The 24,055-nt window shown below is 40.2% G+C and overlaps 2 protein-coding genes across 2 annotated transcripts; both read left to right on the forward strand.

Moving 5' to 3' along the window:
* The first annotated feature begins 8,077 nt into the window (after positions 1-8,077).
* Positions 8,078-13,157, forward strand: LOC116371716 (zinc finger protein 239-like). Its single transcript, XM_031820695.1, has 3 exons — positions 8,078-8,170; positions 8,306-8,483; positions 11,683-13,157. Exons 1-3 carry the CDS (start codon positions 8,168-8,170, stop codon positions 12,654-12,656), a joined length of 1,155 nt encoding a protein of 384 aa, XP_031676555.1. The 5' UTR covers positions 8,078-8,167; the 3' UTR covers positions 12,657-13,157.
* Positions 13,158-15,142: 1,985 nt separating this feature from the next.
* LOC116371714 (zinc finger protein 260-like) lies at positions 15,143-22,259 on the forward strand. Its single transcript, XM_031820691.1, has 4 exons — positions 15,143-15,673; positions 16,209-16,300; positions 16,700-16,811; positions 21,129-22,259. The coding sequence occupies exons 1-4, from the start codon at positions 15,463-15,465 to the stop codon at positions 22,127-22,129; spliced, it is 1,416 nt and encodes a 471-aa protein (XP_031676551.1). The 5' UTR covers positions 15,143-15,462; the 3' UTR covers positions 22,130-22,259.
* Positions 22,260-24,055: the final 1,796 nt, after the last annotated feature.

The raw sequence follows: 24,055 nt of genomic DNA on the forward strand, positions 1-24,055 counted from the left end.
GAGTGTATTGTATTGTTGAGTGTATTGTTGAGTGTAGTGTATTGTATTGTTGAGTGTATTGTTGAGTGTAGTGTATTGTATTGTTGAGTGTAGTGTATTGTATTGTATTGTTGAGTGTAGTGTATTGTATTGTTGAGTGTAGTGTATTGTATTGTTGAGTGTATTGTTGAGTGTATTGTGAGTGTATTGTATTGTTGAGTGTATTGTATTGTATAGTAGTGTATTGTTGAGTGTAGTGTATTGTTGAGTGTAGTGTATTGTTGAGTGTATTGTATTGTTGAGTGTAGTGTATTGTATTGTTGAGTGTATTGTTGAGTGTATTGTATTGTATTGTTGAGTGTATTGTATTGTATAGTAGTGTATTTTGAGTGTAGTGTATTGTTGAGTGTAGTGTATTGTTGAGTGTAGTGTATTGTTGAGTGTAGTGTATTGTTGAGTGTAGTGTATGTTGAGTGTGTTGTATTGTTGAGTGTATTGTTGAGTGTATTGTTGAGTGTATTGTATTGTATTGTTGAGTGTAGTGTATTGTATTGTTGAGTGTAGTGTATTGTTGAGTGTATTGTATTGTATTGTATTGTTGAGTGTATTGTATTGTATTGTTGAGTGTATTGTATTGTTGAGTGTATTGTATTGTTGAGTGTATTGTATTGTTGAGTGTAGTGTATTGTTGAGTGTAGTGTATTGTTGAGTGTATTGTATTGTTGAGTGTAGTGTATTGTTGAGTGTATTGTATTGTTGAGTGTATTGTTGAGTGTATTGTTGAGTGTATTGTTGAGTGTATTGTTGAGTGTATTGTAGTGTATTGTTGAGTTTAGTGTATTGTTGAGTTTAGTGTATTGAGTGTATTGTTGAGCGTATTGTATTGTTGAGTGTATTGTATTGTATTGTTGAGTGTATTGTATTGTATTGTTGAGTGTATTGTTGAGTGTATTGTATTGTTGAGTGTAGTGTATTGTTGAGTGTATTGTATTGTTGAGTGTAGTGTATTGTTGAGTGTATTGTATTGTATTGTTGAGTGTAGTGTATTGTTGCGTGTATTGTTGAGTGTATTGTATTGTATTGTTGAGTGTATTGTATTGTTGAGTGTATTGTTGAGTGTATTGTTGAGTGTATTGTATTGTATGTTGAGTGTATTGTATTGTATTGTTGAGTGTAGTGTATTGTTGAGTGTATTGTATTGTTGAGTGTATTGTATTGTATTGTTGAGTGTATTGTTGAGTGTATTGTATTGTTGAGTGTAGTGTATTGTTGAGTGTAGTGTATTGTTGAGTGTATTGTTGAGTGTAGTGTATTGTATTGTATTGTTGAGTGTATTGTATTGTTGAGTGTATTGTTGAGTGTAGTGTATTGTATTGTTGAGTGTATTGTATTGTTGAGTGTAGTGTATTGTTGAGTGATTGTATTGTTGAGTGTATTGTTGAGTGTATTGTATTGTTGAGTGTATTGTATTGTTGAGTGTATTGTAATTGTTGAGTGTATTGTTGAGTGTAGTGTATTGTATTGTTGAGTGTATTGTTGAGTGTAGTGTATTGTATTGTTGAGTGTAGTGTATTGTATTGTTGAGTGTATTGTTGAGTGTATTGTTGAGTGTATTGTATTGTTGAGTGTATTGTATTGTATAGTAGTGTATTGTTGAGTGTAAGTGTATTGTTGAGTGTAGTGTATTGTTGAGTGTAGTGTATTGTTGAGTGTAGTGTAGTGTATTGTTGAGTGTATTGTTGAGTGTATTGTATTGTTGAGTGTAGTGTATTGTATTGTTGAGTGTATTGTTGAGTGTATTGTATTGTATTGTTGAGTGTATTGTATTGTATAGTAGTGTATTGTTGAGTGTAGTGTATTGTTGAGTGTAGTGTATTGTTGAGTGTAGTGTATTGTTGAGTGTAGTGTATTGTTGAGTGTAGTGTATTGTTGAGTGTGTTGTATTGTTGAGTGTATTGTTGAGTGTATTGTTGAGTGTATTGTATTGTATTGTTGAGTGTAGTGTATTGTATTGTTGAGTGTAGTGTATTGTTGAGTGTATTGTATTGTATTGTATTGTTGAGTGTATTGTATTGTTGAGTGTATTGTATTGTTGAGTGTATTGTATTGTTGAGTGTATTGTATTGTTGAGTGTAGTGTATTGTTGAGTGTAGTGTATTGTTGAGTGTAGTGTATTGTTGAGTGTATTGTATTGTTGAGTGTATTGTTGAGTGTATTGTTGAGTGTATTGTTGAGTGTATTGTAGTGTATTGTTGAGTTTAGTGTATTGTTGAGTTTAGTGTATTGAGTGTATTGTTGAGCGTATTGTATTGTTGAGTGTATTGTATTGTATTGTTGAGTGTATTGTTGAGTGTATTGTATTGTTGAGTGTAGTGTATTGTTGAGTGTATTGTATTGTTGAGTGTAGTGTATTGTTGAGTGTAGTGTATTGTATTGTTGAGTGTAGTGTATTGTTGAGTGTATTGTTGAGTGTATTGTATTGTATTGTTGAGTGTATTGTATTGTTGAGTGTATTGTTGAGTGTATTGTTGAGTGTATTGTATTGTATTGTTGAGTGTATTGTATTGTATTGTTGAGTGTAGTGTATTGTTGAGTGTATTGTATTGTTGAGTGTATTGTATTGTATTGTTGAGTGTATTGTTGAGTGTATTGTATTGTTGAGTGTAGTGTATTGTTGAGTGTAGTGTATTGTTGAGTGTATTGTTGAGTGTTGTGTATTGTATTGTATTGTTGAGTGTATTGTATTGTTGAGTGTATTGTTGAGTGTAGTGTATTGTTGAGTGTAGTGTATTGTTGAGTGTATTGTTGAGTGTATTGTTGAGTGTATTGTATTGTTGAGTGTATTGTTGAGTGTAGTGTATTGTATGTTGAGTGTATTGTTGAGTGTATTGTTGAGTGTATTGTTGAGTGTATTGTATTGTTGAGTGTATTGTATTGTATAGTAGTGTATTGTTGAGTGTAGTGTATTGTTGAGTGTAGTGTATTGTTGAGTGTAGTGTATTGTTGAGTGTAGTGTATTGTTGAGTGTAGTGTATTGTTGAGTGTAGTGTATTGTATTGTTGAGTGTAGTGTATTGTATTGTTGAGTGTATTGTATTGTTGAGTGTAGTGTATTGTTGAGTGTAGTGTATTGTATTGTTGAGTGTAGTGTATTGTTGAGTGTAGTGTATTGTTGAGTGTATTGTATTGTTGAGTGTATTGTTGAGTGTATTGTTGAGTGTATTGTATTGTTGAGTGCAGTGTATTGTTGAGTGTAGTGTATTGTATTGTTGAGTGTAGTGTATTGTATTGTTGAGTGTAGTGTATTGTTGAGTGTAGTGTATTGTTGAGTGTAGTGTATTGTGAGTGTATTGTATTGTTGAGTGTAGTGTATTGTTGAGTGTAGTGTATTGTTGAGTGTAGTGTATTGTTGAGTGTATTGTATTGTTGAGTGTATTGTTGAGTGTATTGTATTGTATAGTAGTGTATTGTTGAGTGTAGTGTATTGTTGAGTGTATTGTATTGTTGAGTGTATTGTATTGTTGAGTGTAGTGTATTGTATTGTATTGTTGAGTGTATTGTATTGTTGAGTGTATTGTATTGTTGAGTGTATTGTATTGTTGAGTGTATTGTTGAGTGTATTGTATTGTATTGTTGAGTGTAGTGTATTGTTGCGTGTATTGTTGAGTGTAGTGTATTGTTGAGTGTAGTGTATTGTTGAGTGTATTGTATTGTATTGTTGAGTGTAGTGTATTGTTGAGTGTATTGTATTGTTGAGTGTATTGTATTGTTGAGTGTAGTGTATTGTTGAGTGTAGTGTATTGTTGAGTGTATTGTATTGTTGAGTGTAGTGTATTGTTGAGTGTATTGTATTGTATTGTTGAGTGTAGTGTATTGTTGAGTGTATTGTTGAGTGTAGTGTATTGTTGAGTGTATTGTATTGTTGAGTGTATTGTTGAGTGTATTGTTGAGTGTATTGTATTGTTGAGTGTATTTTTGAGTGTATTGTATTGTTGAGTGTAGTGTATTGTTGAGTGTATTGTATTGTATTGTATTGTTGAGTGTATTGTATTGTATTGTTGAGTGTATTGTTGAGTGTATTGTATTGTTGAGTGTATTGTATTGTTGAGTGTATTGTTGAGTGTATTGTATTGTATTGTTGAGTGTAGTGTATTGTTGAGTGTATTGTTGAGTGTAGTGTATTGTTGAGTGTATTGTATTGTATTGTTGAGTGTATTGTATTGTTGAGTGTAGTGTATTGTTGAGTGTATTGTATTGTTGAGTGTAGTGTATTGTTGAGTGTATTGTATTGTATTGTTGAGTGTAGTGTATTGTTGAGTGTATTGTTGAGTGTAGTGTATTGTTGAGTGTATTGTATTGTTGAGTGTATTGTTGAGTGTATTGTTGAGTGTATTGTATTGTATTGTATTGTTGAGTGTAGTGTATTGTTGAGTGTATTGTATTGTTGAGTGTATTGTATTGTATTGTTGAGTGTAGTGTATTGTTGAGTTTAGTGTATTGTTGAGTGTATTGTTGAGCGTATTGTATTGTTGAGTGTATTGTATTGTTGAGTGTATTGTATTGTTGAGTGTATTGTTGTTTGTTTTGTTCTATTCCCGAGGGGTATAGGTGTAACTACGATGGACTTGACAGTGAGATGGGAGTATAAACCAATTTGAAAGAATAGTTTCAATAGAATGTTTTGATATTCTCTGTGAAATATGTTTAGATATGTGTATTAAGAATAATTGGCAAAAGTAATCATTTATCATGTAGTTAATGAACTGAACTAAACTGTTGTTCTGATCTGTTCTTTCGAGGTTATCAATGAAAAGTGAAAATCTGTAGTTCTGCCCCTGAACAAGGCAGTTAACCCACCGTTCCTAGGCCGTTATTGAAAATAAGAATGTGTTCTTAACTGGTTTGCCTGGTTAAATAAAGGTATTATTATTATTATTATTTTTTATCGGCAAATCGGCGCCCAAAAATACAGATTTCCGATTGTTATGAAAACTTGAAATCGGCCCTAATTAATCGGCCATTCCGATTTAATCGGTCAACCTCTAGTACTCACCAGATCAGATCGTCTGGACCCGGGTCATCAATAGGATGGTGGTACAACACCAGATCAGACCGTCTGGACCCGGGTCATCAATAGGATGTGAGTTGGTTCCTCCAGTCAATGGGAGATTCATCACATCACCAGAGACTGGGTAGAGATAACATAGTGGACTGGTAGAGATAACATAGTGGACTGGTAGAGATAACATAGTGGACTGGTAGAGATAACATAGTGGACTGGTAGAGATAACATAGTGGACTGGTAGAGATAACATAGTGGACTGGGTAGAGATAACATAGTGGACTGGGTAGAGATAACATAGTGGACTGGTAGAGATAACATAGTGGACTGGTAGAGATAACATAGTGGACTGGGTAGAGATAACATAGTGGACTGGTAGAGATAACATAGTGGACTGGTAGAGATAACATAGTGGTCTGGTAGAGATAACATAGTGGACTGGGTAGAGATAACATAGTGGACTGGTAGAGATAACATAGTGGACTGGTAGAGATAACATAGTGGACTGGTAGAGATAACATAGTGGACTGGGTAGAGATAACATAGTGGACTGGGTAGAGATAACATAGTGGACTGGGTAGAGATAACATAGTGGACTGGGTAGAGATAACATAGTGGACTGGGTAGAGATAACATAGTGGACTGGGTAGAGATAACATAGTGGACTGGTATGTAATATGCCATTTTTTGTTATTTAGTGGATTGGGTTACTAGTCCAACGCTCTAACCACGTCAGGCCTAGGTATGAATGTATCAGTGGAGGCTCCTCAGAGGAGAAAGGGGAGGACGATCCTCAGTGAAATTCATTTAAAAAACAACAACACGTTTCATGTTTCACATTAAAGTAAAAGAAAATACACTAAATATATATTCACGTCACCAAATAATTGATTAAACCACACTGTTTTGCAATGATGGTCTACAGTAGCCTCAACAGCACTCTGTAGGGTAGCACCGTGGTGTAGCCGCAGGACAGCTAGTTTCCGTCCTCCTCTGGGTACATTGACTTCAATACAAAACCCAGGAGGCTCATGGTTCTCAAGCCCTTCCATAGACTTACACAGTATTTATGACAACTTCTGGAGGACATCCTCCAACCTATCAGAGCTCTTGGAGCATGAACTGACATGTTGTCCACTCAATGATAGGAGAATGAATCTAGTACTGAAAGCGAAAGCTACATCTAGCTAGCACTGCAGTGCATCAAATGTGGTGAGTAGTTGACTCAAAGAGAGAGAGGACAATAGTTTAGCAGTTTTGAACAAATACATTTCTTTAAAAATGAAGAAGAGAGAGAGAGCTAGCTATATTTTGTTGTATTTTTTTCACTTTCACTTAGCCTCTACAACTACACCCAGAAAATGTATACCAATTATAGCACCACCCAAAAGGGCACTTTAGAGACTGGTAGGGCAAAGAGGCATTTGCTCTACACAGGGAGAACCCCATCTGCTCTACACAGGGAGAACCCCATCTGCTCTACACACTGCTCTACACACTGAGAACCCCATCTGCCACTGCTTCATTTGGCTGCTCACTTCAATAGCCCATATGCCACTGGGTGAGATAATTTTTCATTGTTTTTGGGCAGATGCGTCTTGGCCGATTTAGCTCGGGAATATGCTACAATCGGCAATCTGTCTCCTAATCCTGTCTAATGGACAGGTCAGCCCTGGAGGGAAGAATTGGCTGTAAGAAGTAAGAAAGAACATAGCATCTGATTGTTTTTAAATTACTTCTTATGACATGGTTTGCCAGAATAAACGATGTCGTGGAGATTTTTTCCAATCTGCGTTACCCACTCCAGTCAGCAGATGGCGACGTGCGTCTTTCAGATGATGCTTCTTGCGTGACGTAAAATCTAGTGGACGGAACTGGAGGCTTCTTCAACAGCGACAAAAAGCTTCTGATTCAACCAACGCGGTGGTTTCCTGGCGAACATAAAACCGAACACTTTAGACTATTCCTGTGTGTATTAATGTCAGTGTTTGCTTGTTAAATTAAATGCGCCAATTTGTTAAATTGAGAACGTTACTGCACTAGGCTAATCGCTAATGCTAGCTAGCTAGCTAACATCCCGACCATGAGCTCACTAAGAAATATGGAGAAAGAGAAAGAAGCTCTAGGGCTGAACATCATCGTAAAAGAAGAAGAGGAAGAAGTTTTAAGAATACAAAAGGAAGAAGAGGAGACTGTCACATTAGAAGAAGAAGAGAAAGAACCTTTTGGAGTAAAAGACGAAGAGGAGATAGGTTTCAGAATCAAAAAGGAGGAAGATGCCATAACATTAAAAGAAGAAAATGTAGTGAAAGAAGAGAAAGAACCTCTTGGAGTAAAAGAGGAAGAGGAGGCTTTCTCAATTAAAGAGGAGGAAGACGTTTTGGGAGTGAAAGAGGAGGAGACTGAAGATCAGATTACCACCAGTGAGTACTGTCTTAAAAACAGGGGCACAATGCAGTTGTTGAACTAATGTGGGGTTTAAAAGTGGCATTCTACTGAAGTTCTACACTTGAATGTGTTGTTCAGTACTGTAGGACATGTTTAAGGGGCAATCTGCCATTGGTTCATATATTTGAGGGACTTTTAATGTAAACATTCATGGAGTTCTCCATGTGTTCTATTAGACTGCACTTCATCCAACATCAAACAGATGGTAAACTTATGACCATCTACTGCAATCACAGAGTCTTACAAGAGGCATTAATACATCTAAACAGAGCCAGAACGTCCACTTTCATCATCATTTTATAAAATATTGTTTATGATGTAATTGTAAAAGGGCAGTTCCACGAAATGAGTGCGGTTTGTGTCCCTTTGAAATGTTAAGTAGAAATCATGCACCTATAGAGTTTTAAACGAGAGATAACATAGGTGCATGATTTCTACTTAACATTTCAAAGGGACACAAACCGCACTCATTTCGTGGAACTGCCCTTTTACAATGCCCTCTGTATTAATGCCTCTTGTAAGACTCTGTGATTGCAGTAGATGGTCATAAGTTTACCATCTGTTTGATGTTCTCATTCACACAGGAGAGACACATGACTATGGTGGATCCTCTGGGGAGCCTCAACAACATCCTGATGCTGACGAGGCAGAGAAGAGTCTCTCCAGATCAGAACACCAGATGGTACAGCTTGGTCTGGTCTAGCATACAGCTTGCTCTCTCTGGGTCTGGGCTCGATTTCTGTAAAACACTTTATGTCAACAGTGGCATCAGCATCCATAATGATATGTGTCTGTGTCCCCTCTTTATGGTTACCAGGACAACGCTAGCCCTTCCACCCTCCCGGAGTCCCCGTGTCATGCCTCTCCTGTTAGCACCTTACTGCTGGGTATGAAGAGGTTGTCTGTGCTGCTGGTGGACTGCAGGAAAACAATGGGGCTGAGTGGAACTGTGAGAGGAGGAGAAGAGATGAAAGGATCAGATTTGACTCATCAAAGTAAGTGATGTAGCTTAGTTTGAACAAATACAATCGATCTGCCCACTGGTATCTGTTACCAGGACAACCAGCAGAGTTCTGTTAGTTCTGGGATTGAACCCGGGTCTGTAGTGACACCTCAAGCACTGTGATGCAGTGCTTTAGACCGCTGTGCCACTCAGGTGGCAGCTGCTTTGTTTGGCTGACGTTGAGGGACAGGTTGTTTAGCTGGCACCACACTCGTTGTCCTCAGGGGCTCCACGGCATCTCTGAGTCGTTATGCTCTGAGCGTGACAAAATGTATTTTAGCTCATCCGGTAGGATGTCGTTGTTGTCCGCGGCGTGACTAGTTTTTTTGTATTCCGTGGCTGTTAGAAGCCCTACCTCGTATCCGACCCATTAAATAAGTCTTCAACATTTCTATCACCACTACCACATGGACAGACTGACTACTACCACATAGACAGACTGACTACTACCACATAGACAGACTGACTACTACCACATGGACAGACTGACTACTACCACATGGACAGACTGACTACTACCACATGGACAGACTGACTACTACCACATGGACAGACTGACTACTACCACATGGACAGACTGACTACTACCACATGGACAGACTGACTACTATCACATGGACAGACTGACTACTACCACATGGACAGACTGACTACTATCACTACTACCACATGGACAGACTGACTACTATCACTATTACCACATGGACAGACTGACTACTACCACAGTCTGACTACTATCACTACTACCACATGGACAGACTGACTACTATCACTACTACCACATGGACAGACTGACTACTACCACATGGACAGACTGACTACTACCACATGGACAGACTGACTACTACCACATGGACAGACTGACTACTACCACATGGACAGACTGACTACTACCACATGGACAGACTGACTACTACCACATGGACAGACTGACTACTACCACATGGACAGACTGACTACTACCACATGGACAGACTGACTACTACCACATGGACAGACTGACTACTACCACATGGACAGACTGACTACTACCACATGGACAGACTGACTACTACCACATGGACAGACTGACTACTACCACATGGACAGACTGACTACTACCACATGGACAGACTGACTACTATCACATGGACAGACTGACTACTACCACATGGACAGACTGACTACTATCACTACTACCACATGGACAGACTGACTACTACCACAGTCTGACCACTATCACATGGACAGACTGACTACTACCACATGGACAGACTGACTACTATCACTACTACCACATGGACAGACTGACTACTACCACAGACTGACCACTATCACATGGACAGACTGACTACTACCACATGGACAGACTGACTAGTACCACATGGACAGACTGACTAGTACCACATGGACAGACTGACTACTACCACATGGACAGACTGACTACTATCACTACTACCACATGGACAGACTGACTAGTACCACATGGACAGACTGACTACTACCACATGGACAGACTGACTACTACCACATGGACAGACTGACTGCTACCACATGGACAGACTGACTGCTACCACATGGACAGACTGACTACTACCACATGGACAGACTGACTACTACCACATGGACAGACTGACCACTACCACGTGGACAGACTGACTAGTACCACATGGACAGACTGACTAGTACCACATTGTCAGAACCCGGGTCTGTAGTGACACCTTGAATTAGCCAATGTCTGTAAGAACCCTGTATAGGCTACTTGCTCAGCCAGCAAATGAACTATGAAAATCACCTGAAATTATTACTACATCATTAAATGTCAGTCTGCCCCTGGTAAATGTACCTGAATGTTGAACCCTGTGTGTGTGTGAGCACTGTGTGTGAGCACTGTGTGTGAGCACTGTGTGTGAGCACTGTGTGTGAGCACTGTGTGTGAGCACTGTGTGTGAGCACTGTGTGTGAGCACTGTGTGTGTGTGCGGTGCGCGTTGGTCCTATATGTCTACCACTTCCTGTAGCCCGTTAGCGATGCTAATGTCTTCAGGTAGACTGAAAGACCATTTGAAGGTAACCATAAAGGAGCCGACCTGCCAGAATCGTGATTATTTGCATCAATCCGGTGACTATTTTGTTTGAAGAAACTCCCATTGCAACACACGCATTACAGACAGACTGGTGTCGTTCACTAGGCTATAATATGAGGCGGCGCTCAGATATTAGCTGTATGTCTCCTCTACGTTTGGAGAGCACAGAAACCCAAAATGAACCACATAAATATTCCCTTACCTTTGATGTTCTTCGATCAGAAGGCGTGGAAGGAGTTATACTTACCCAATACATCGTTTGGTTTCAAGTTGTGTGGCACTTCAATTATAGGGTAACTACATACAAAAATCACATTTTTCCCAGATCTCAAAAATGGCACTCTTGTGGTTGTCTCACCAAGCTACCTTAAGATGGATGCACTAACTGAGGGAAACTGTATTTACTATCACTGTTGTGGTTGTCTCACCTAGCTACCTTAAGATGGATGCACTAACTGAGGGAAACTGTATTTACTATCACTGTTGTGGTTGTCTCACCTAGCTACCTTAAGATGGATGCACTAACAAGTTGCTCTGGATAGTGACCATACTATTCCCTTAAAGCCACACAGTGTAAAATACATGGGTCATGTGAACAATGGAGCACATGCTAAGAGACAATGGAGCACATTCATCACATGCTAAGAGACAATGGAGCACATTCATCACATGCTAAGAGACAATGGAGCACATTCATCACATGCTAAGAGACAATGGAGCACATGCATCACATGCTAAGATACAATGGAGCACATGTATCACATGCTAAGAGACAATGGAGCACATGCATCACATGCTAAGAGACAATGGAGCACATGCATCACATGCTAAGAGACAATGGAGCACGTGCATCACATGCTAAGAGACAATGGAGCACGTGCATCACATGCTAAGAGACAATGGAGCTCATAAATCACATGCTAAGAGACAATGGAGCACATGCATCACATGCTAAGAGACAATGGAGCACATGCATCACATGCTAAGAGACAATGGAGCACATGCATCACATGCTAAGAGCACTTGACTGTAAGTCTCTCTGGATAAGAGGGTCTGATAAATGACTAAAATGTATATGGAGATTTCATTCAGGTCTCCCTGTTTTAACCACTCTGTTTATCTTTAGCAGAAGAGCGACCCGACTCAGAGGAACCGGAGACGTCTGAACCAACGAGACGACACCACTGTTCCCAGTGTGGAAAGAGTTATACCCGTTTATGGAGCCTGAAAAACCACAAGAGAACACATGCAGAGAAGAAGTCTTACAAATGTTCCCAGTGTGGAAAGAGTTTTAACCATTTAGGGAATCTTAAAAACCACAAGAGAACACATGCAGAGAAGAAGTCTTACAACTGCTCTCAGTGTGGAAAGAGTTTTAACCATTTATGTAACCTAAAATCGCATGAGAGACGACACACAGGAGATAAGCCTTACCAATGCTCTCAGTGTGGTAAGAGATTTATTGAGTCAACAGAACTGAAAGTTCATAAGAGAATACACACAGGGGAAAAACCATTCCAATGCTCTCAGTGTGTAAAGACATTTTCCCGACCAGGGGACCTGAAATCACATGAGAGAATACACACAGGGGAAAAGCCTTACCACTGTTCCCATTGTGAAAAGAGTTTCAGCTGGTCAGGGACACTGAAAGAGCATGAGAGAATACACACAGGAGAAAAGCCATTCCAATGCTCGCAGTGTGGAAAGGGTTTTAGCCAGTTACGGTACCTGAAAACGCACGAGATGATTCACACAGGAGAGAAGCCTTTCCAGTGCTCTCAGTGTGGAAAGAGTTTTATCCTGTTAGTAAACCTGAAATCACATGAGAGAATACACACAGGGGAAAAGCCATACCATTGTTCCCATTGTGAAAAGAGTTTCAGCTGGTCAGGGACACTGAAAGAGCATGAGAGAATACACACAGGAGAAAAGCCATTCCAATGCTCTCAATGTGGAAAGGGTTTTACCCAGTCAGGGAGCCTGAAAATGCATGAGAGAATGCATACAGGAGAAAAGCCTTTCCATTGCTCCCAATGTGGAAAGAGTTTTACCCAATTAAGAAGCCTGAAAAGTCATGTGGTGACACACAAAGGAGGGTAGCCTCACCTCTGCTCCCAGTGTGGAAAGAGTTTTACCCAATTCAGGGTCCTGAAAGAGCATAAAATAATACATACACTCTTCATGGCACTAATTTTCAGAGGACCTGAAATCACATGAGAGAAAAGAGAGGCTGTGTTCTGACCTTTGTACTTTGACTGAGAATGTGTTGAAATCCATGAAATCTAATTTGTATATATAAAATCATACTTACAAATAGGCCTAAATTTGTTTTTCTATTTTTCATCTTGAGGCATGTTCAGATTTGATCAAATGCATTTTCTATTTTGTTTTGATTATAAACTTTGATTGGATACAAACTATTAGCTCAAAAAATCTTATAATTTGGATATTTCAAAATGTAACTTAACATATAGATGAATATAATTTGTTTCGTTTTTTTCATTCTAACCTTGATTCTTTGAACATTGAAACATCTTTCATTAGTTTTTTATTGAGTATAAATGTGTAACTATTCATCAAGATAAAGGACTATGAAACTGATTACTTGTTCTGGTGAAATGTGTACATTTGAGTCATTAAGCAGACACTCTTATCCAGGGCGACTTACAGGAGCAATTAGGGTTTAAGTTCCTTGCTCAAGGAGCACATCGATAGATTTATCAGCTAGTCGGCTGGGGGATTCAAACCATCGACCTTTCAGTTACTGGCCCAACACTAGACTACCTACCACCCTAAAGTCTTTCCTTGATTCCTTGCGTCCTCCCCCCCTCCAAAACTCATTGGAGGAGATCTGAGATTATCTTCTCCTCCTATATGACCAGAGAAGATTGAACGAGAGGATGCTGGGAAATCAAGGAAAGACATGAGATCTTCACCCTAGTAGATAGCTGTTCTACTGATGGAGAATGGAACCACTAAAACAGGCACCATCTCAAGTCAATCCAGGTGACTTGTTTTGCCCCTGAACAAGGCAGTTAACCCACTGTTTCCCGGTTGGCTGTCATTGTAAATAAGAATGTGTTCTTAACTGACTTCCCTAGTTAAACAAAGGTTAAACAAAGGTAAAATAAAACATCTATAAATAAATATTTCAGGCCCACTGACGCCCACAGTTTAAAAACATACAATGACATCAAGACATCCAGAGTTTAACAACACTGATCTTTTGCTACAAAGGCCCCCTTTTTCTCTACAATTGGTAGTTACAGTCTTGTCCCAACGCTGCCACTCCCATACGGACTCAGAAGAGGCGAAGGTCGAGAGTCCTGCGTCCTCCGAAACACGACCCCCGCCAAGCCACACTGCTTCTTGACAAACTGCTCGCTTAACCCGGAAGCAAGCTGTACCAATGTGTCGGAGGAAACGCGTACAGCTGGCGACAGAAGTCAGCGTGCATTGGCCCGACCCGCCACAAGGAGTTACTAGAGCGCGATGGGACAAGGACGTGCCGGCCAAACCCTCCCCTAACCACGCTGGGCCAAACCCTCCCCTAACCACGCTGGGCCTAACCCTCCCCTAACCACGCTGGGCCAAACCCTCCCCTAACCACGCTGGGCCAAACCCTCCCCTAACCACGCTGGGCCTAACCCTCCCCTAACCACGCTGGGCCAAACCCTCCCCTAACCACGCTGGGCCAAACCCTCCCCTAACCACGCTGGGCCTAACCCTCCCCTAACCACGCTGGGCCAAACCCTCCCCTAACCACGCTGGGCCAAACCCTCCCCTAGCCACGCTGGGCCAAACCCTCCCCTAACCACGCTGGGCCAAACCCTCCCCTAGCCACGCTGGGCCAAACCCTCCCCTAACCACGTTGGGCCTAACCATGCTGGGCCAAACCTTCCCCTAACCACGCTGGGCCAAACCCTCCCCTAACCACGCTGGGCCAAACCCTCCGCTAACCACGCTGGGCCAAACCCTCCCCTAACCACGCTGGGCCAAACCCTCCCCTAACCACACTGGGCCAAACCTTCCCCTAACCACGAACGACGCTGGGCCAATAGAGAGGCACTTTAGAGACAGGAAGGGTAAAGGGGCATGTGCTCGACACAGGTAGAGTCCTATCTGTCCATGTTGCCTTTTACAAAGTGGGCACCAACACTCACCTAAATATGCCACTGGGTGAGAGACGTTTTCATTGTTTTTGGGCAGAATTACTTTAACTAGGCAAGTCAGTTAAGAATAAACTATTATTTTCATTGACAGCCTAGGAACAGTGGGTTAACTGCCTGTTCAGGGGCAGAATGACACAGTTTTACCTTGTCAGCTCAGGGATTCGGTTACTAGGCCAATGCTCTAATCACTAGGCTACCAGCCACCCCAATTATGTGTTGTTAGCCATTTGTCTTGGCCCATTTATTTTTATTTTTATGTGGCCATCAACAATTTGTTGCCTAATGGGAAGATCAGCCCTGGAGGAAAGTATTAGCTGTATGAAGTAGAAGAGAACACAACATCTGGTTGTTTTTAAATTACTTCTTATGACATTGTTCGCCAGAATAAATTATGGAATGGAGATTTTTACCAATCTGCGTTACCCACTCCAGTCAGCAGATGGCGATGGAAGGCTTTCAGGTGATGCTTCTTGCGTGACGTATAATCTAGTGGACGGAAAGCTTCAACGGCAGTAAAAGACTACTGATTCAACCACTTCGGTAGCGCACATTAAACCAGTCTTGTTTATATTAATGTCGGTGTTTTTAAACATCATTCTGTTTTACGTATTGACTAGTTGAAAAAAAGAAGTTATTTGCTTGTTAAATGAAATTGGCTAATTTGTTCAATTGTTAACGTTACTGCGCTAGGCTAAACGCTAATGCTAACTATCTAGCTAGCTAACATCGCGACCATGTGCTCACTAAGCTATTTGGAGAAAGAAGCTCTAGGGCTGAACATCATCGTAAAAGAAGAAGAGGAAGAAGCTTTAAGAATAAAAAAGGAAGAAGAGGAGACTGTCATATTAGAAGAAGAAGAGGTGGATATTACAGTGAAAGAAGAGAAAGAACCTCTTGGAGTAAAAGAGGAGGATGAGGAGGAGACTGAAGATCCTGTTAACACCAGTGAGTATTGTCTTAAAAATAGGGATACAAACTGCAGTTGTTGAACTAATGTGTGGTTTTAAAGGGCATTATACTGAAGTTCTACACTTGAATATGTTGTTCAGTACTGTAGGAATTGTTGAAGGGGCAATCTGGCAGTGGCACATATCGGGGTGGCAGGTAGCCTAGTGGTTAGAGCGTTGCAACTCAAATCCCTGCGCGGACAAAGTGAAACTCGTTCTGCCCCTTCTAATGGGACTTTTAAATTAGATGTATTGAATTCTCCATGTGGTCTACATTAAAGTGCACCTCATCTAATATAACAGGCTTTTAAAATTCAATATTGGTGCTTAATTCATACTTAAAATATCGAGGTGGACGAAAAATACACCCATTTAGTGGAACGACCCTTTTACATTTGCATCGTAAATTAAAGTGCATCATGATGAAAGTGGACATTTGGGCCCTGTTTAGATATATTCATGCCTCTTGTAAGACTCTGATTGCAATAGTAGATCATATGTTTACCATCTGTTTGATGTTCTCATTTACACAGGAGAGAGACATGACTATGGTGGATCCTCTGCGGAGCCTCAACAACATGCTGATGAGGCAGAGAAGAGTCTCTCCAGATCAGAACACCAGATGGTACAGCTTGGTCTGGTCTAGCATACAGCTTGGTCTGGTCTAGCATACAGCTTGGTCTGGTCTAGCATACAGCTTGGTCTGGTCTAGCATACAGCTTGGTCTGGTCTAGCATACAGCTTGGTCTGGTCTAGCATACAGCTTGGTCTGGTCTAGCATACAGCTTGGTCTGGTCTAGCATACAGCTTGGTCTGGTCTAGCATACAGCTTGCTCTGGTCTAGCATACAGCTTGCTCTGGTCTAGCATACAGCTTGGTCTGGTCTAGCATACAGCTTGGTCTGGTCTAGCATACAGCTTGGTCTATCGGGGTCTGGGCTGGGTTTCTGTAGAGCACTTCATGACAACAGTGACATCAGCATCCATAATGATATGTGTTTGTGTCCCCTCTTTATGGTTACCAGGACAACGCTAGCCCTTCCTCCCTCCCAGAGTCCCCGTGTCGTGCCTCTCCCAGTAGCACCTTACTGCGAGAGGAGAAGAAGAAGAAGAAAGGATCAGTTTTGACTCATCGAAGTAAGTGCTGTAGTTTAGTTTGAACAAATACAATAGATCTGCCCACTGGTATCTGTTACCAGGACAACCAGCAGAGTTCTGTTAGTTGACAGGAAGATAGACTGGTGGATATGGATGTTATGAATATCATAACACTGAAAAAGGATTCTGCCAATGAAAAGAGAGAAAGCAGTAGACCATATAAAACCTTGATGAAAGTTAGCTTCAGAGAGAAACCAATAGACCATATAAAACCTTGATGAAAGTTAGCTTTAGAGGGAAAGTTTCAAGATGATCCAATGTAAGGTGCTTGTTTTGCAAAAACTTATCCTTAAAACATTATGGATGTTACATTGCCTGTCCCAGTCAAACCCCCTATCTTTACTAGACTGTAGAACATACAAGCTAAACTCAAGATAGGTCAGTCATTGTAAATAAATTTGTTCTTAACTGACTTGCTTACATAAAGGTCAAATAAAATCTTCCAAAACATTTCATATTAAAATATATTTTGGTGTCCACATATGTCTTCGGTTTACAGTTGAACAAAACAATCTGAATAATTTACTAAATGTTATTTATTCCACAAAGAAATTCCTATATTATTGGCACCTTCTAGAAGCAGTTAGAAATTATGAGATTTCAAGCAGCTGATTCTCCTTTACTTTGGAATAGAACTCACCTCTGGTGACCCTTACTGCAGGACTAACTGGTGGTGTTAAATAGCTGTATGTAATGTACCCTTACTGCAGGACTAACTGGTGGTGTTAAATAGCTGTATGTAATGTACCCTTACTGCTAGGACTAACTGGTGGTGTTAAATAGCTGTATGTAATGTACCCTTACTGCTAGGACTAACTGGTGGTGTTAAATAGCTGTATGTAATGTAATGTACCCTTACTGCTAGGACTAACTGGTGGTGTTAAATAGCTGTATGTAATGTACCCTTACTGCTAGGACTAACTGGTGGTGTTAAATAGCTGTATGTAATGTACCCTTACTGCTAGGACTAACTGGTGGTGTTAAATAGCTGTATGTAATGTACCCTTACTGCTAGGACTAACTGGTGGTGTTAAATAGCTGTATGTGATGTAATGTACCCTTACTGCTAGGACTAACTGGTGGTGTTAAATAGCTGTATGTAATGTACCCTTACTGCTAGGACTAACTGGTGGTGTTAAATAGCTGTATGTAATGTACCCTTACTGCAGGACTAACTGGTGGTGTTAAATAGCTGTATGTAATGTACCCTTACTGCTAGGACTAACTGGTGGTGTTAAATAGCTGTATGTAATGTACCCTTACTGCTAGGACTAACTGGTGGTGTTAAATAGCTGTATGTAATGTACCCTTACTGCTAGGACTAACTGGTGGTGTTAAATAGCTGTATGTAATGTAATGTACCCTTACTGCAGGACTAACTGGTGGTGTTAAATAGCTGTATGTAATGTACCCTTACTGCAGGACTAACTGGTGGTGTTAAATAGCTGTATGTAATGTACCCTTACTGCTAGGACTAACTGGTGGTGTTAAATAGCTGTATGTAATGTACCCTTACTGCTAGGAATAACTGGTTGTGTTAAATAGCTGTATGTAATGTAATGTACCCTTACTGCTAGGACTAACTGGTGGTGTTAAATAGCTGTATGTAATGTACCCTTACTGCTAGGACTAACTGGTGGTGTTAAATAGCTGTATGTAATGTACCCTTACTGCTAGGACTAACTGGTGGTGTTAAATAGCTATATGTAATGTACCCTTACTGCAGGACTAACTGGTGGTGTTAAATAGCTGTATGTAATGTACCCTTACTGCTAGGACTAACTGGTGGTGTTAAATAGCTGTATGTAATGTACCCTTACTGCTAGGACTAACTGGTGGTGTTAAATAGCTGTATGTAATGTACCCTTACTGCTAGGACTAACTGGTGGTGTTAAATAGCTGTATGTAATGTACCCTTACTGCAGGACTAACTGGTGGTGTTAAATAGCTGTATGTAATGTACCCTTACTGCTAGGACTAACTGGTGGTGTTAAATAGCTGTATGTAATGTACCCTTACTGCTAGGACTAACTGGTGGTGTTAACTAGCTGTATGTAATGTACCCTTACTCCAGGACTAACTGGTGGTGTTAAATAGCTGTATGTAATGTACCCTTACTGCTAGGACTAACTGGTGGTGTTAAATAGCTGTATGTAATGTAATGTACCCTTACTGCTAGGACTAACTGGTGGTGTTAAATAGCTGTATGTAATGTAATGTACCCTTACTGCTAGGACTAACTGGTGGTGTTAAATAGCTGTATGTAATGTACCCTTACGGCAGGACTAACTGGTGGTGTTAAATAGCTGTATGTAATGTACCCTTACTGCTGGACTAACTGGTGGTGTTAAATAGCTGTATGTAATGTACCCTTACTGCTAGGACTAACTGGTGGTGTTAAATAGCTGTATGTAATGTACCCTTACTGCTAGGACTAACTGGTGGTGTTAAATAGCTGTATGTAATGTACCCTTACTGCTAGGACTAACTGGTGGTGTTAAATAGCTGTATGTAATGTACCCTTACTGCTAGGACTAACTGGTGGTGTTAAATAGCTGTATGTAATGTACCCTTACTGCTAGGACTAACTGATGGTGTTAAATAGCTGTATGTAATGTACCCTTACTGCTAGGACTAACTGGTGGTGTTAAATAGCTGTATGTGATGTAATGTACCCTTACTGCTAGGACTAACTGGTGGTGTTAAATAGCTGTATGTAATGTACCCTTACTGCTAGGACTAACTGGTGGTGTTAAATAGCTGTATGTAATGTAATGTACCCTTACTGCTAGGACTAACTGGTGGTGTTAAATAGCTGTATGTAATGTACCCTTACTGCTGGACTAACTGGTGGTGTTAAATAGCTGTATGTAATGTAATGTACCCTTACTGCTAGGACTAACTGGTGGTGTTAAATAGCTGTATGTAATGTAATGTACCCTTACTGCTGGACTAACTGGTGGTGTTAAATAGCTGTATGTAATGTACCCTTACTGCTAGGACTAACTGGTGGTGTTAAATAGCTGTATGTAATGTAATGTACCCTTACTGCTGGACTAACTGGTGGTGTTAAATAGCTGTATGTAATGTACCCTTACTGCAGGACTAACTGGTGGTGTTAAATAGCTGTATGTAATGTACCCTTACTGCTAGGACTAACTGGTGGTGTTAAATAGCTGTATGTAATGTACCCTTACTGCTAGGACTAACTGGTGGTGTTAAATAGCTGTATGTAATGTACCCTTACTGCTAGGACTAACTGGTGGTGTTAAATAGCTGTATGTAATGTACCCTTACTGCTAGGACTAACTGGTGGTGTTAAATAGCTGTATGTAATGTAATGTACCCTTACTGCAGGACTAACTGGTGGTGTTAAATAGCTGTATGTAATGTACCCTTACTGCTAGGACTAACTGGTGGTGTTAAATAGCTGTATGTAATGTAATGTACCCTTACTGCTAGGACTAACTGGTGGTGTTAAATAGCTGTATGTAATGTACCCTTACTGCTAGGACTAACTGGTGGAGTTAAATAGCTGCTACTGCTTACTGGATTCTACTGTAGAAGGATGACATGTAGTGATGAATCCCCCTGTATGGACATTCTACTGTAGAAGGATGACACGTAGTGAGGAATCCCCCTGTATGGACATTCTACTGTAGAAGGATGACATGTAGTGAGGAATCCCCCTGTATGGACATTCTAGTGAAGTTCTACATTGAATGTGTTGTTTTTTAATGTAGGAACAGCGTGAGATTCTTTCTGTCAGTCCTGGATACCATTGTTATGGTGTCTGTGTGCAGCAGGAAGGAACTTAAGAGGTTGTTTTGTGAGCCAATGATAACTAGTGTTCGTGAAATGACTGGATGTCTTTCTTTTTCCCTCTTTCTTTTATTTAACCATTATTTCATTTAACCCTTATTTTATTTAGCCCTTATTTCATTTAACCCTTATTTCATTTAACCCTTATTTTACCAGATAAGTTGACTGAACACATTCTCATTTAAACCAATGCAATTGGGAATAGTTTCAGGGGAGAGGATGGGGGATGATTAGGTGACCGTGATGGTATGAGGGCCAGATTGGGAATACAGGTACCTTAGCATATGCTACTGTACTTGTAGACTTCCAGTCATTGCGCTAATGCTAGTTACCAGAATCTCTCTGTATTCCTCTAAAGCCACACTGTAAAATGGATCTGATTTGGATTAAATATGTGGAATAAATATGTGGAATCATGTGGAAGTTTCATTCATGTCTCTATGATTAAATAAACACTTTGTTTGTTTTTGGCAGGAGAAAGACCAGACTCTGAGGAACCAGAGGAAGAAACGTCCAAACCAGCAAGACCATACCACTGCTCCCAGTGTGTGAAGAGTTTTACCCAGTTAGGGAACATGAAAAGACACGAGAGGACACACACAGGTGATAAACCTTACCACTGCTCCCAGTGTGGAAAGAGTTTTACCCAGATAGAGTCCCTGAAAAAGCACAAGAGAATACATCCAGGAGAAAAGCCATACCACTGCTCCCAGTGTGGAAAGAGTTTTAACCAGTCAAGGGACCTGAAAGATCATAAGAGAATACATAGAGGAGAAAAGCGCCACCACTGCTCCCAGTGTGGAAAGAGTTTTACTCAGTTAGGGAGTCTGAAAAGTCATAAGCGAATACACTCTGGAGAGAAGCCTTACCACTGCTCCAAATGTGGAATTGCTTTTTCAGCGTTAAAAACCTTGAAAATGCATGAGAGAATACACACAGGTGAGAAGCCTTATCACTGTTCCTACTGTGGAAAGAGTTTTAGACGATCGCAACATCTGAAATCACACGAGAGAATACACACAGGAGAAAAGCCTTACCACTGTTCCCAGTGTGGAATGAGTTTTAGGCAGTTAACGGGCCTCAAAGGTCATATGCAAATGCACTCTGGAGAGAAGTCTAACACATGTTCTCATTGTGGAAAGAGTTTTCTGAGGTTAAGCAATCTGAAATCGCATGAGCATATACACACATACAAGGAAAAGCTCTACCAATGTTCCTCGTGTGGAAAGTGGTTTACCCAGTTAGAAGCCCTGATTATGCACGACAGGACACACACAGGAGGGGATAAGACCTACCACTGCTCCCAGTGTGGAAAGAGATTTAATTGGTTAAGGCAGCTGAATAAGCATGAAAGAATACATACACAGGAGGAGAAGACATACCACTGCTCTCAGTGTGGAAAGACATTTTCCCAGTCAGAGGACCTGAAATCACATGAGAGAATAGAGAGGCTGTGTTCTGACTTGTGTTTCTGATCATTTGTGTTTTTTGTTTCATGCCGCGTGAAATCAAATTGTATGAAACCAGAAAAAAGGTTCACTTTGGTTGTTTTTTCATTTTGAGACATGATCATGTCTAATATCAGATTAAATATTTAAAATGGTCTATTTGGTTTTGATGAGCTTTGATTGATTTGATAAGTATAAACCCTCTGTTGTTCATCATATGATTTTCTATTTGTTAAGGGATTTTTTTTAATCAATAATGACTAATTATGTATACATTTCAATCAGGACTGTCTTAGGAGTGGACCATGTTTAATTTAATTGGGTAATAAAACATGTAGGACTTTAATTCCAGTAACACTATTGCAAAGTGTCAACGATTATATAAGTAAGTAACAAGTCTTTGTGTTTGTATTTATGATGGATTCCTCCCTAAACTAAGGCATATCTACAACACAGTGTGTGTCCTCAGGCCCCTACTCTTCCTGGGGTCCAGCTAAACTAAGGCATATCTACAACACATTGTGTTCCCTCAGGCCCCTACTCTTCCTGGGGTCCAGCTAAACTAAGGCATATCTACAACACATTGTGTTCCCTCAGGCCCCTGCTCTTCCTGGGGTCCAGCTAAACTAAGGCATATCTACAACACATTGTGTTCCCTCAGGCCCCTACTCTTCCTGGGGTCCAGCTAAACTAAGGCATATCTACAACACATTGTGTTCCCTCAGGCCCCTGCTCTTCCTGGGGTCCAGCTAAACTAAGGCATATCTACAACACATTGTGTTCCCTCAGGCCCCTACTCTTCCTGGGGTCCAGCTAAACTAAGGCATATCTACAACACATTGTGTTCCCTCAGGCCCCTACTCTTCCTGGGGTCCAGCTAAACTAAGGCATATCTACAACACATTGTGTTTCCTCAGGCCCCTACTCTTCCTGGGGTCCAGCTAAACTAAGGCATATCTACAACACATTAAGTGTGTTCCCTCAGGCCTCTACTCTACTACCACATATCTACAACATATTAAGTGTGTTCCCTACAACACTAAATCCAGGTGTACGTGTGTGTATAGACCCCCGACTTTCCACCCTGAAGATCACTGACATCGTGATTTGACCTTGTTTTTTTTCCCAGAGTTCCCAGTTGTCTTGAGAGTTCCGTTATTCCACCATGTCAGAGAAAACACTGTTGATGATTTAAAAAAGGATTTGATGAATGCAACATATTTTTCTGGATTCAAATAATATTTTTTTAAACTGTGTTAGCTACTAGTGGACGTTCATTATATACATCTACATGATGTATTGTTACACCATGTAGGAGCAGTATAGACCTAGTCTGTTCATTATATACATCTACATGATGTATTGTTACACCATGTAGGAGCAGTATAGACCTAGTCTGTTCATTATATACATGATGTATTGTTACACCATGTAGGAGCAGTATAGACCTAGTCTGTTCATTATATACATGATGTATTGTGACACCATGTAGGAGCAGTATAGACCTAGTCTGTTCATTATATACATCATGTATTGTTACACCATGTAGGAGCAGTATAGACCTAGTCTGTTCATTATATACATGATGTATTGTGACACCATGTAGGAGCAGTATAGACCTGGTCTGTTCATTTACAATAAGAGCATACTACTTACCCTTTTGACCAACATTATTGTCCTTTCTCAATGTTGTGACCTATTTCTACTTGAATTAATATGAAATTGCCTTTACTCACTGTTCAGATCTAGCCAATCACTGTTCAGATCTATCAGATCTAGCCAATCACTGTTCAGATCTATCAGATCTAGCCAATCACTGTTCAGATCTATCAGATCTAGCCAATCACTGTTCAGATCTATCAGATCTAGCCAATCACTATTCAGATCTATCAGATCTAGCCAATCACTGTTCAGATCTATCAGATCTAGCCAATCACTGTTCAGATGCAGCAT

This window comes from Oncorhynchus kisutch, unplaced genomic scaffold (assembly GCF_002021735.2).
Source record: "Oncorhynchus kisutch isolate 150728-3 unplaced genomic scaffold, Okis_V2 scaffold3584, whole genome shotgun sequence".
NCBI lineage: Eukaryota > Metazoa > Chordata > Actinopteri > Salmoniformes > Salmonidae > Oncorhynchus > Oncorhynchus kisutch.

Excerpts from the sequence above, each read along its gene's own strand:
- LOC116371716 (XM_031820695.1), top strand. Across the intron at positions 8,484-11,682 it reads ATCAGATTTGACTCATCAAA|CAGAAGAGCGACCCGACTCA; the intron begins GTAAGTGATGTA and ends GTTTATCTTTAG.
- LOC116371714 (XM_031820691.1), top strand. The coding sequence starts at position 15,463 with ATGTGCTCACTAAGCTATTTGGAGAAAGAAGCTCTAGGGCTGAACATC. Across the intron at positions 15,674-16,208 it reads TGAAGATCCTGTTAACACCA|GAGAGAGACATGACTATGGT; the intron begins GTGAGTATTGTC and ends TCATTTACACAG. Across the intron at positions 16,812-21,128 it reads ATCAGTTTTGACTCATCGAA|GAGAAAGACCAGACTCTGAG; the intron begins GTAAGTGCTGTA and ends TGTTTTTGGCAG.